Raw genomic sequence first — 13,896 nt, 5'->3', positions numbered from 1 at the left:
GTATTTTCAAGGTGGCTGATGGTGGAATTTGTAAGAAACATAACTTCAGAGAACGATGTTAAATTATTGGAGAGGGTGTTCAAGAGGGAAGGGAGCCTGGGAATCCCAGTGATGGACAATGTAACACAACTCACATATATTGTTATGAAAGATTCCTTGAGAGAGAATGGGATTAGACATATCTGTACATCATTATAAAACCTACAAGGAAATGGAATTATTGACCTGGTGAACTGCATAATTAGAGGTACAATGCAGATGGCAGTGACAGATGGAAAGTGAGTAAATAATATGGTTTTGCGTACAGTACCACGTGGTGACACTCCGTTTATGAGAATGAGAAGGAGAGAGGCTAGAATGAAAATATCGGCTAAATGAATGAGTGGAATCTGGAGCGAAGAGAGAGAATGATTTTAGTCTGAAGGAGGTAGGTTTGAGAGAGGGGACTATGTGAAAATCAAATTGGGCAAGAGAACTTATGGTGTCAGTACATTTTTTAATCTCATGGAGGTACTAGTGGTCCATGAATGGCATGTGGGGTTGCGTAATGGACAAAAGTGGAACAAGAGGAGGGTGGCATTGTACTATAAAATGAACGAGGTGATGTAGGAAGACCAAGAAGATTGGAGTGAAGGAAAACAGTGATATACTGGATTAATGTTGATAGGTGGTGAGAAGTGAGGAACTAGCAAGAGCGAGGTGCAGTTGGAATGTAAGAGAAAGAGTAGAGGCGAATGGCATAAGAAGAATTCAGAGTGGAGAGAGTTCCGAAGATGCCAGTATGCATGGTGTAGGATGCAGCCAATGTCGCCTTCCTGCCAAGTTTCAAGACTGATAAATTAATTGATGTGTTTCATACCCAAGGAGAAGAACATGTTGCAAGGTTACTGTTACCTTGATGTCAGACTTCCTTTATCACCATTGAACCCTGAGATTATTGGTTGAGAAATGTTACAGTTGATGGAGAGCAGGCGAGGGAGCTTCACGCTTGTAGATGGCTCATCAATAAACATATTGATACCAATTGAAAGCAGTTCCTGAAGTTACTTTAACAGTGTTCCTTATAACAATCATGCCAGCTTGTCACATGAGTGACCTACAAGGACTCTCTGTCTAGCAACAATACACTACCTTCTTTCCAGATAGGCCAGTACCAAGGACTAAGGCGGCGTTCCTTTCAAAAGTTGTCACACCTTTCCACATCTGGTGGTCTATCACCCTGATGGCGTTCTTTGCCTTACCTCATTCATTCATCGCAAGAGAGTTTTGAACACTTACAGTGATCACACCAAGAACTGTTGAGTGTGCAGTTAGCTCTTTGTGGGGTTCTCTGGGCCAAAAAACAAAAGCAGTGCAGAAATGGACGATCTCCAGATTGAGTGCCATACAGGTTGACCACAAAACAGATGTGGAAGGCCTATAGGCTGATTCCAGCAGAGGCACGATTGCTGCCACGTCACTTACACAAGAAATGCCTGTCTGCTGCCTGCGACGCAGGAGTCAGTGCACACTTCACAATGCACTCCTGCCTGGGTAGCCAGGTTAGACGGGACGGGCATCTTATCTGTTCGGTGCTGCAGGACATTTTGGTCTGAGTCACTGCACACAACCACCACCCGTGGAGGTACTGTTTTAGTATCTGTTCACAAGGCGAGGAAGTATCGTAAGAATGAATTTCATCCACTGGGGATCACTAGGCCTGCCAGTTTAACAAGAAAAAAATACCAGCCATTGGTTATTGTTTTGAGACTGCAGATACCCAAACACGATGCTAACTAAATAGGACGTTAAATGAAATTGTATGTATACACTTGTAACATTACTTTTCTGCTTTTGTTTACTATAATTATTAATCAGGGATCGTTAACACAGCTCTGGAATACATGTCAAAGTGTTTTTTATTCATGCCTGCTCTTTGAAGTATGTACTGCCAGGGACTTTAAAACACAGATGGTGATGATAGAAAAACGGTGACCCCTAGTGATCCCTGCATCCACATTCCAGTCCATTGTTTTCACCCCTGTGCCTTCCTTGGCAGAGACCAGTCTTAGCAAATCAGCTTTACTCCGGCTACTTGGGATGAGAAAGAATTAGAACATTAGTATTTATCAAGTTCAGGAGCCTCTACACTAATCCCATCACGGGGCCTGTGTGCGAAACCATGGTCAGGAGTATTTATCAAGTATCAATGTTTGTTTAGGGGTGCATTTGTCATGATATTACACCTTAAACCTGGACTTCTTATGACTATTATCTTTGCTAAAAGTAGTAATGAAATTCAGGATTTTTTGGTGACTTAGGGCCAGATGTAGGTAGGCTTTTGCACCTCGCAAACGGCGAAAAACGCTGTTTGCGAGGTGCAAAAGCCCTCAAGCGATGCAGAAACACATTTTGCGAGTCGGAACCGACTCGCAAAATGTGTTTCCGACTCGCAAATAGGAAGGGGTGTTCCCTTCCTATTTGCGACTCGCACCGCGATTTAAGTTGATTTGTGACCGCGAAAGCGGTCGCAAATCAACTCGCAGTTACCATCCACTTGAAGTGGATGGTAACTCATTCGCAAAGGGGAAGGGGTCCCCACGGGACCCCTTCCTCTTTGTGAAAATGCTCACAAAATTATTTTTTCAGAGCAGGCAGTGGTCCTATGGACCACTGCCTACTCTGAAAAAAACCGAAACAAAAGGTTTCGGTATTTTTTTCTATTTGCAGCTCGTTTTCCTTTCAGGAAAACGGGCTGCAAAGAGAAAAAAAAAAACTGCTTTATTTAAAAGCAGTCACGAACATGGAGGTCTGCTGACTACAGCAGGCCTCCATGTTTGCGAGTGCCTATACTCGCTATGGGGCCGCAATTTGCGACCCACCTCATGAATATTCATGAGGTGGGTCATTGCGACCCCATAGCGAGTTGCAGTCGGTGTCTGAGACACCATACTGCATACCAATTTGCGAGGTGCAAATTGCGAGTCGCATGGACTCGCACTTTGCACCTCGCAAATTGGCGTTTTGCTACATCTGGCCCTAATTGTTTACTGGTTTTATAGTGATAAAATGCTGTCAAAAGCCATTTTTTTAGAAAACACCCTGCATTTTATGTCAACAAGTCAATGTGTCTGCGTGATTTCCTGTGAAACATTTTTGCTTTTCTACTGTGAGTATTGCTTTGCTGCAGAATCTCGCACATTCTGTCATTCTTGCGAAAAATCAAAAACATTACATGTCCTATGGCTGTAGTCTTTCCAAGGAAGTAACCGTGAACCATTCGCATACATAATGTGTTTGTCATCTTTCAGTTCCCCATTTCCGAGAAGGTGTCCCTCATGGACCAAGATACAAAAGAGAAGGAGATGGAGAAGTTCTTAATGGAAATTGTGAAACAGGTATGTAAAAGCCTCCTTTCTTCTACTTATGTCTGACTCTTACTAGACTTGTGTGCTCTTGGTTAGTATTGTAATACACTAGGGGGTATGAACATTAAAACATTGAAAGAAAAAAGGGAGCTACAGAGAACATAAGACAGTAGATGACATATAAGAGGTTTTTAGAGAGATGGAAAGAAAAACTGGTAAAGAATTGGAAACAGAAGTATGTAGAGAAGTACAGAAACATGCAGAGATAGATAGTGAGATTGTGAGATGCACAGAGGAGGAGCTGGACAGAATAATAGAAATACAGAGCTCTGCATGCTGACGCCACGTCTGCATGCACAAACATTGTGGACAGCACTCCCATTACTAGACAAATACACTTTTGCAGATTTTATGGTCTGGATTGGCAGCACAGTGGTCACCAGGCAATTATATAAGAGTCACCAGGAGAGGGGCTTTGGCTCCACCAACATGTTGGGAGTCAGGAGTAGATGTTTTGATTGGGCAGAAGTTGTGTGCGTCCATAAAAATAATTATTGCATTCCACACAATTGTGATCGTTTTGTTTACCCAGCAGCCTCAGATTGAACTTTTAGGAGAACAGACATGACCTTGTAATACCATTAAAGTGTCTTAGATAACTAGATAATTTATGGTGTTTTTCTCTGGTAGCAGAACCAATCGGGGGAGGGCAGTCATTAAACTACAGGGATTTTTAGAGCTGGCTTAACAGTGGAACTATCTTTCCTCTTATGTGATCAACACAAAGAGATTTCAAAGTGCTACTGAGAGAAGGGCTTAGGCTCCACTCAAATTTTAATCCATGAGCACAGGATATGATTGGGTCATACTTGTGTCCTTCCACTTAACAGGCTGCATGTATCGCACTTTTTGGCTTGTGGCAAAGTTTATACTTGATGCAGCAGGACCGAGCTCGTTAAGGTGGCAAGCCAATAATAAAGTGTTTATTAGCAGTAGGTCTGACATATTGATTGTTAAAAGCTTATGTTTAAGGATGGATTGTTATTACTCTTAATTAAAGCTTACAGATTGGTTTTGTGTTACATGGAATCTCACACATTACTTTAGTAGGCAAAGCTTTTGGTGTTTATTTTCTCCACTGGCAAACCAAGTATATAGAATATTTGTACTGTGAGATTCCTTCCTAGGCCCTTAGGCCCCTTCTTAGGCCCCTTAGGAAATATACAATTTTGCTTTGCAACTGTAATTTTAAATACATTTGCAGTTTTATGACTGTATGCCTAATGGGTACATTTTGAGAAAGCCTGTGTTCAGTACAAAAGGCCTGAGTTGCTTATGGTGACATGCCAATTATGGCAGCTATAGGAAATGTATTACAATGGTAATTTGTAACAACATTTCATAATAAACAGACCAGAATGATTGTACGACGAAACAATGACTTCAAAAACAACTACTGCCTTAACAACGAGGTTGGAACACCGACCTCGTTGCTACTACTAATGATTTTACCACGAATGCCTTAACAACGATATTTTGTTGTAAAGGCATTCCTGATAAAATCATTAGCAATAGGCACCATTCACCCTACATCCCTCACCCCACCCTAAAACCCCCTGAGCCCCCACCCACTCCCCAAAACCAAAAACGCCCCACCCCCCCAACCCCACCCTAAAACCTAAAACCCCCTGACCCCTCACCCACTCCCCAAAACCAAAAACGCCCCACCCCCCCAACCCCACCCTAAAACCTAAAACCCCCTGATCCCCCAGCCACTCCCCAAAACCAAAAACGCCCCACCCCACCCCAAAACCTAAAAGCCCCTGACCCCCCACCCCCTCCCCAAAACCTAAACCCACCACTTACCTTCGCCAACTCCCTTCTTTGTACCTTAACCACGCATGTTCGTTGTTCAGAACATACGTAGTTAAGGCACAAAAAACCGGAGTCGTGGTTAAAAAAAGCATTGTTGAGCTTTCGTTAACAACGACTTTCGGAAAAAAAAAGTCGTAAAAAAGGATGTTTCCCGACCAGAATGGCTTATTTACTGTGAAAAATATAAGGTGAAGTAATTCAGCCTGTAACAGTGAACTGTTGTCACATTATGTTACAAGTCATTAAAAGAAGCTGGGTTACATGTAATCCCACAGATTACTATAGTCCGCAAGAGTTATGATATTGGTCACCCACCCTGATGAACCCTGGGAGTAGAATTTCACTGTGATGATTCATATTAGGCCTATTGAGCGAGGCCTTATATTGTTTTGCCAACTGTAATTTTGCACATATTTGTAATTTTATAAATGTATGCCTGATGGTTGCCTGCTTCAGCACACTTCTGTTGGCTGGGTTTTATATGGTATGAAGCCATTGATAAAGGGCAGAGGCATCACTGGGAAATGTTATGTCGGAATCCTTAAGTGTGATTTAATGATGAAAAAAAGCTGTTAGGAAGCAAGTAGACCTTCTTTTCTTATTGTGAAAAGTATGTGGTAACTGCTGGGGTTCCACAGCCCCCGCCCACCACCCCCAGTGGTGATACCCGGCTATTTGGGGTAGTTCCCCATTAGGGCTCCATTCTCTTTTTTCCACATAAGGTATCCACACCAAATTTCTGTCTTTTTTCGAACATCCAGAGGACTCAAAAGTACCCAGGGTTTGTGGCTTACCCTGGAGGAGAGGGAGAAAATAAGTAAAATATAGCTACATTTTGAGCCTTTAGGAAAAATAGGAAAAACGTGCTTTGGATAAAAGTGTCTGTTTTTTCCTAAAAATGGCACCAACAAATGGTTTGCTGTGCTAAAGTTACCAACTTCCCAGCTTTCAGGAGCATGCAGAGCTGAATAAAAAAACATTTTTTACCACAGTTTGGCATTTTTCAAAGAGGCAGTCCATTTTTTCCTATTTTCTCTGCCCTTAACCTAATTCCAGTTTGTGGTGGAAACTGGTGTGAAACACATGAATGATCCAGGAAAGCTATAGATTCTTGAAAAGTAGCTAAGATTCTGAATTCATATGCGGAGATCCCTCAGGGATTTTACTGAGAAACTAACTGTTGAAATAAAGGAACACTGAAAGTGGGTAGGAACAAACGGTCATTTGTGACGTTTTCATCTGTGGATTTCTGTCAAAATGGCTGATTTACAAAAGCAAAATACCATTATGACTGCTAGACCTTTCTGGAAGGGGGGTATATATACTTTTTGTAGGTTCTCCAAGAATCAAATCTACCCAGATCCAACAACTGAGCTACACCATACCGTGGTTTTTCAATGTGTTCCGAGTATAGAATGATTCATATGGTGAAGTATGTGAAGTGAAAGATGGGTATTGAGAAAACCTATCTATTTTTTAAATGGGCACAATATATGGAGTTTAGGAGCAGTGGTTATTTTTACATCTCTGATTTTGTGGGTACCCGTACTAGCATATGATTTAGAAAATATCTTTCAAAATAACTTCTTTCTTATACACTGGCTTGCATTTGGAAGACCCAAATGCAGCACAATCCAATTGGTAATAACACGTTCTCCTGTTGTATGCTCCCACATGTTTGCTGATAAAAATGGTATCTCATTTGTGTGGATAGGCTTAGTGCGCTGTGAGAGGCTGGCCTGGTATGTGGTGGGTACCTATGGTACTTACACCTTATTCCAGGTCCAGTTATCCCTAATTAGTGTAGTGTAGTCAGTGTCTAGAAGCCAGGCTCTATAGAGGTAGCTGCGGGTGAGCAGCCAAGGCTTTTCTAGGAGACATGCAAAACTCATGCAATATCACTGTAGTTATACAGTACTCACATACATGAAAGAAAATACTCAGTGTTACAAAAATAAGGTTAAAGGTACTTTATTTTGTGGGCACAAATTCCAAAAATACCATAGAGGCTATACTCTCTTAGGAGGTAGGTAATACAGAAATTATATACACTAGTATGCAGCAATAGACATAAAAACAGTTTGAAAACAGTGCAATAAGTGAAAATCACAATAGAGAGAAATGGGCCTTGGGGGAGCACAAACCATATACTAAGAACGTGGAATGCGATAGTTGGTCCCCCACCTAGGCAAGTGTAGTATTTAGAGGGGAGCTGGGAGTACTTAGAAAGCCCAAAGGTAAGTACCACAACCCACCCCAGTGACAAGGAAAGCAGGAGTAAATCACAGTAATTTTCATAGAACACACACTAAGAAAAACAGAAGAATATTGCATAACCCAGAAGAGACTGCAAGACAACAACAATGGATTCCTGGACCAGAGAATCTGTGGAAAGAGGGGACCAAGTCCAAGAAGCACAGAAGAGTCCAGGAAGGGCAGGAGCCCCTAACCACCACGATGAAGGTGCAAGAAGGGAACCACCGATGAGGAAGAAGAGTCAGCACTGCATGCAAGAAGACAAAGCCAGGTTCTCAGAGGGTGCAGGTGATGTCCCACGCCGGATGGAGGATTGCAGTCAGGTTTGCGTCGACGGAGTCCGCCAATAAGCCTTGTCCCACGCAAAGCTTGTGGTTAGCAGAAAATGGTGCTGCTGGGACCAGGAGGGACCAGGTGGACTCTACCCAGGAGGAGGAATCAGAGGGGGCCCTCAGCAACACAGAGAGCCCACAGAAAACCAGGCAGCACCCATAGGAGTCCCACAGGACAGGGACAGGAGTGTCGCAGAAAAGTCCCACACAGCACTACAAGAAAGGCTCCCACGTCGCCGGAGAACCACTCAGGGAGATATGGGTCATTGGAAAGACTGGTGGAGCTGGAGCTCCAAGATGCATGAAGATCTTGGAGGAAGGATGCCAGCAAGCCTTGGCAGTTGCAAGGGAAGCGGTACACGGGGGTACTGTCCTGCATGGGCAGGCGAAGGCTTACCTGCACCCAAGTTGGACAGTTGGAAGAGAGGACCATTGGAACCACTTCAGTCCACCACCGTGACGCAGGATCCATGCAGCCCAGCAGGTGAGGGGGTCCACGCAGCCGGTCGACGTTGTAGATGGTGCTTGCAGAAGCAGGGGAGTGACTCCTTCACCCCAAGGAAGATTCCTTCTTCCTTCTCATGCAGGCTGTAGACGGGCTGTCCTCAGAAGATGCATGACCGGGGAAATGTTGCAGTTGCTGGAAGGAGCTGGAGATACAATGTTGCAGAAGGCATCTTGCTTATTATTGCAACTCGTAGGGTCCTGAAGAGTCTAGGTGCAGTTTCTCCAGTCAGACATCGAAGTGGAGGGTGCAGAGGATTCCTGCTGAAGTCTTGCAATCCGAATCTGAGGAACCACCCAAAGGAGAGACCCTAAAGAGCCCTGAAAGGGGGATTGGTCCCCTAGCTTAGTGACCACCTATCAGGAGGGGGCCCTGGTGTCATCTGCTGGCACTGGCCACTCATATGCTCCCAGAGTTCCCTGCCAACCTTGAATACAAGATGGCAAATCCCAGGGACCCTCTGGAGTAGCTCTGAGCACCACCCCTGGGGTGGTGCTGGACAGGGAAGTGATCACTTCCCTTTCCTTTGGCCAGTTTTGCACCAGAGCAGGGTCTGTGGGTCTGTGAACCGGCGTAGACTGGTTTATGAAAGGAGGGCACCAAATGTGCCCTTCAGAGCATTGTCAGTGGCTGGAGAGGCTAGCCCTCCCCAGCCTGTAACACCTACTTCCAAAGGGAGACAGTGTAACACCCCTCTCCCAAAGGAAATCCTTTTTTTCTGCCTTCCTGGGCTTGAGCTTCTCAGCAACAGGAGGGCAGACACCTGTCTGGGTGGTGGCAGCAGCTTGGGCTGCCTGGAAACCCTCAGAAGGCTGAAATGGCAATACTGGGGGTCCTCTAAGGAGCCCCCAGAGTGCATGGGATCATAAAACCAATGCTTGCAAAAGCCTTGAGGTATGATTTCAACATGCATGATACCTAACATGCCTATGTTCGGAGTTACCATTATGTAGCTGGACATAGGCAGTGACCTATGTCTAGCACACGTGTAAAATGGCGTCCCCGCACTGACAAAGTCCGGGAAAATGGGCCTGGAGTTCGTGGAGGCACCTCTGCTAGTGCAGGGGTGCCCTCAGAAACAGGTACTTTGTACCCTGCCCTCTGGGCTAGAAGGCCTACCATAGGGGTGACTTATAAGTGACCTGGTGTAGTGTAAAATGGCAGTGAAAGGGTGCTTGCACCTTTTCGTGCAGGCTGCAATGTCAGTCCTGCGGAAGTGTTTGCATGGGCTCCGTATGGGTGGCAAAATATATGCTTCAGCCCATAGGGATCCCCTGGAACCCCAATGCCCTGGGTACCTAGGGACTTATAAGGGGGCACCAGTGTGCCAATTGTGCGTTAAATACAGTGATAACAGTTACCAACAACTAAATTTAAGGGAGGGAGCATAACTTCTGGGGTCCTGGTTAGCAGGATCCCAGCAGACACAGTCAAAAACACTGACAAACAGGCCAAAAGTGGGCGTAACCAAGCTAGAAAAAGGCTACTTTCCTCAATGCCCTTGATAGGAAACATTCCAAAACACAACATTGACACATCACATTTTTGCACTAAAAACTGACCCTACATGGCTTCGTCAGCATTGCTGGAGCCGTCTGTGATGTCAAGGTCACCTATAAAAGCACCACCCTGGTGCACGTATGTCAGTTCTTTTCCTTCCACGCCAGTGAAGCGCTGGTCCGTGATCAAACTACCCTTTGCTTTTTTTGGCAAGCCTTTTTCGACCATTTTGTCAAAGATATTTTTCGTGTCTGTGCGAGGACTTTCATCTAGGAAGACGGGGTTTAAGCTGTGTGGTGCCTGCCATCGCGCCATGTCGGTGACGGACCACCACCAGGTATGTCTCTGGTGCCTTGACACGTACCACGACTCGAAGTTGTGCTCCAACTGCCGGGCAATGGCCCGAAGGCTTTGAGAGAGCTGTCTCTGAAGCTCATGGCGGCCCAGCAGTCAACTTCGGTTAGTGCGACTCCTAGGAGGTCATGGAGGAGGTCATGGGACCGCTCCAGGAGCCCCAAGTTCTCTTCGTCCCACTCGAGGTCCTCGGGGCACTCGGGGAAGAGGCACAAGAAGAAGTCCCAGTGAACTTCGGCTTTGCCATGCCCGTCAGTCGACAAGCCGTCACAGGAACGTTGACGTTCCAAGCACGGCTCCGCGGAGCCGATGCCAGGGCCAACTTCGTGTCTCCCCCCTTGTCCGGGAGTGACCCCCACTCAAAATAAAGACTTCTACGAAGCCATGCGCCTCATTTTTGAGCGAGCTGCCCCCGCGGGTGCGTCTTCAGACCCCGCGGGGACAGCCGGGGCCCCATCGGGTTCGACGTCGGCGGCTTTGGCACCATTTGGCACCATAGGATCTGATCACAGGATCTGATAGCCACACAGTTGGCCTCCTACAGCACCAGTCGACACTTCCCCCACCACCGACGCCCACCAGTGGTGGGAGCCCCATCCTCATTCCAGATGATCCGGAGCCAGAACAACGTTGCATGACGCCGATTCCAACTTCAACGGCTCCGACGTGGCCCAGATCAGTGCCTGAGGCTCATTTTGATCAGCCAGGCACAGGAGAGAAATGGGAGGGGTCTGAGGACCCTTTACAATATGGATTAGAGGATCAGGACTGGTATGAGGAACTAGGGGAAGCCAGTGGACTGGATACTTCTCCAGATACTGGTATGCTTTCTCCTCCTTCTGTGGCTATGGAGGAGGGAGCATCATACGCCATGGTAGTGCGTAGAGCGGCTGAGGTCTTGGACCTGGAGTTCCCTATGGTGATGGACAGGACTAACATCCTGACAAAGGTGCTTCAGCCGGGGGTTGCTACATTGGAGCTGATGTTACCATTTAATGCAGCTCTTACTGATGTCCTGTTGGGGACATGGTCCAAACCCAGCACAGGGGCTCTTGTAAATAGGACAATTGTCCACCGCCATCAACAAGCTCCTTCAAACCCTAGTTTCCTCACCTAACACCCCACCCCAACGAGCTTAATGTGATCTAAGCCTCCACTCCCCGTGGCAACTTCCCTTCCTCTACCCCAGATAGGGGATCAAAGAGGCTGGACCGACTTGGGAAGAAGATGTTTTCTTACTCCAGTCTGGCATTGATGTCCGGAAACACCTCATTCCTATTGGGCTGTTTTTCCCATACTTTATGGGATACAGTGGCACAGGTGCTGACCCAGGTCCTGGACGGCATGCAGGACACTTTCACTCAAGCTGTCAAGGATGGTTGGACACAAGTGACTCACAGGGAAGGGCGATTTCCTCAACAGTGGCCCTTCATTGCCATGCCTGACTTCGTACCACATGGCTTTTCGGGGGATGTCTAGGCAAATCTGATGGACATGCCCTTCGATGGCTCACACATTTTTGGAGTCTCGAGCCACGGCCAGATCCTTGGGCCTCTTGGCACCCACTTGCCAGCAGTCTGCCTATTGCCCCTTTTGAGGCTTCGGGAGGGGAGGGGTACCACGCTAACCACAGGTCAGCCACCGTCCTCCAGCTTCACAGCATCCAGTGTGAGGACGAGGTCGTGGTACCTTCAGACCCAGAGGGTCTAGCCAGAGGACGGCCACCACCCAGCCCCTTTTCTAAATGCTATGTTCATAATTTTTAACAGAGCTATGGCCCCTGCTGGTGCACTGGCTGTTCCCACGGGTTCATTAGCGTTCTCCTTGGGTTCGCCGGCTCCATACAAGTCGGCTCCGTTTGTGCCTTTCTATCAGGCTGAGTGTGCTGGTTCGGCGCCAATGACGTTGTTGCCTCAAATAATGCAGACGGCGCCGATGGAGTTAATACCTGCGCCGGATGGGTCCCGGTCAGGACATAGTGTATCTCCATCATCTCCTATGCCACGTCCATCTGTCTTGAAGCTGGCGTCGGCGACGTCGGCTAACTCTCCGTCGACGCCGAGATTGGAGTCCAGACTGAGATCGAGTAGGAGAGCATTGAGGCTCTTGGAAGCGCAAGAATACCAGTGACAGGTATTAGAGGAAGGAGAGATGTCTGAGCCTTTGGGAGAGTTTCAGGGTCTAAACTCAGCTACTGGACTGGATACCTCCCCTGAGTGGGATCTTTCATCCACAGGTGAATTTACAGAGGAGGCAGCATCCTATCACACAGTCAGAAGGAAGGCTGCAGATTTTTTGGAGCTTCCATTGCCATCTTCGGATGTAAAGACAAACATTTTGACAGAGGTATTGCATTCTTCCTCCACTTCTGCAGAGCCCATGCTGCCTTTCAATGATGCTCTTACTGAGCCTATTTTGGACATTTAGAGAAAGCCTGTTACGTCTCCAGCGGTATCCAGGACTGTAGCAAGGAGGTACAGGGTCGCTTCTGGGGATCCTCAGTTTTAATCCCAACATCCGCCTCCTGACAGCTCAGTGGTCCAGGCTTTTTGGTCTGCTCAATCTGCACCTGGTTCCTTTCCTGCTACTCCATCAGACAGGGAGTCCAAGAGAATGAAGCAAGCAGCCAAGAAGAGTTTCTCCTCTTGTAGTATGGCCCTAAAATCAGTCAGTGCTACCTGTGTGCTGGGTAGGTATGTTCATGCCCTAATGGACACGGCTAGACATGTGGTGCCTAACTTTCCTCAGGATATGCAGGACAGTTTGATGAGCTCCTTTTGGACACTCAAGCGGCGGCCAAGCAGATCATCCAGTCTGGTCTGGATACAGCGGACTCAGTAGCCAGTGCAATGGGTACTTCGGTGGCCACCAGGAGGCATGCGTGGCTAAGGTCTTCTGGATTTTCAACAGACTTTCAAGCAACTTTATGGGACCTCTCGTTTGACAGCGAAAAGTTGTTTGGGTCCAAAGTGGACTCTGCTTTAGAACATTTCAAAGACAGCCTGGCCACTGCGAGATCTTTGGCGCTACAGGCTTCTGCATCTACTCCCTTCAGATCCTTTCAGAAATTTAGGTGGTTTGGCCATGGATCCGATTATCGTGGAAGGCCTCAGTCCAGCACTCAACAGCCTGCCAACCCTCTCTATAGATCTTTTAGAGGGCAGGGGAGGGTTAGGACACGAGGAGCAACCCAGCAGCACCCTGCCTCATCCTCTTCCTCAGGGGGAACACAACAAGGAAAGCAGCCCTAGTTTTCCATCCATCTTAAATCATGCTTCTCACATAGAGGGCAGAATATTTAATTTTCTTAACGAGTGGAAGTTAGTCACATTGGACTCTTGTGTACTAAGTATTGTGGGAAAAGGTTATGCCCTTCCTTTTCAGGAGTTTCCACCTCCCATCCCTCCCCATCATTCGTTTTCTTCAGAAGATCATCTCCTGTTGCTGCAACAGGAGGTTCAAGTCCTTTTGTCAAAAGGTGCAGTGGAGTTGGTTCCAGAGCAGGAAAGGGGTCAGGGATGCTATTCGAGATATTTCCTGATTCCCAAGAAGGATGGTCGATTGAGACCTATCCTGGACCTGAGGATTTTGAATTGGTTCCTCAAACAGGAGAAATTCAAAATGCTGACTCTAGCTGAGGTGCTTCTGGCATTGAACAAGGAAGATTGGATGGCGTCTGTCGACTTGCAGGATGCCTATTTTCATATCCCCATTCTGAAGTCACACA

The 13,896-nt window shown here is 46.8% G+C and overlaps 1 protein-coding gene across 1 annotated transcript in view; it reads left to right on the top strand.

Annotated features, from left to right (window-relative positions):
- Positions 1–13,896, top strand: part of ADCY10 (adenylate cyclase 10) — a 1,855,427-nt gene that overhangs the window by 1,717,306 nt on the left and 124,225 nt on the right. The window contains exon 22 of the mRNA XM_069226523.1: positions 3,291–3,377. Within this exon, the coding sequence (XP_069082624.1) occupies positions 3,291–3,377 (87 nt within the window). The remainder of the gene's footprint in view (positions 1–3,290; positions 3,378–13,896) is intronic.

The sequence above is a fragment of the Pleurodeles waltl genome, chromosome 3_2, assembly GCF_031143425.1.
Source record: "Pleurodeles waltl isolate 20211129_DDA chromosome 3_2, aPleWal1.hap1.20221129, whole genome shotgun sequence".
Classification (NCBI taxonomy): domain Eukaryota; kingdom Metazoa; phylum Chordata; class Amphibia; order Caudata; family Salamandridae; genus Pleurodeles; species Pleurodeles waltl.
Note: the sequence above shows the minus strand (reverse complement) of the source record. Positions and strands in the feature narration are given on the sequence as shown.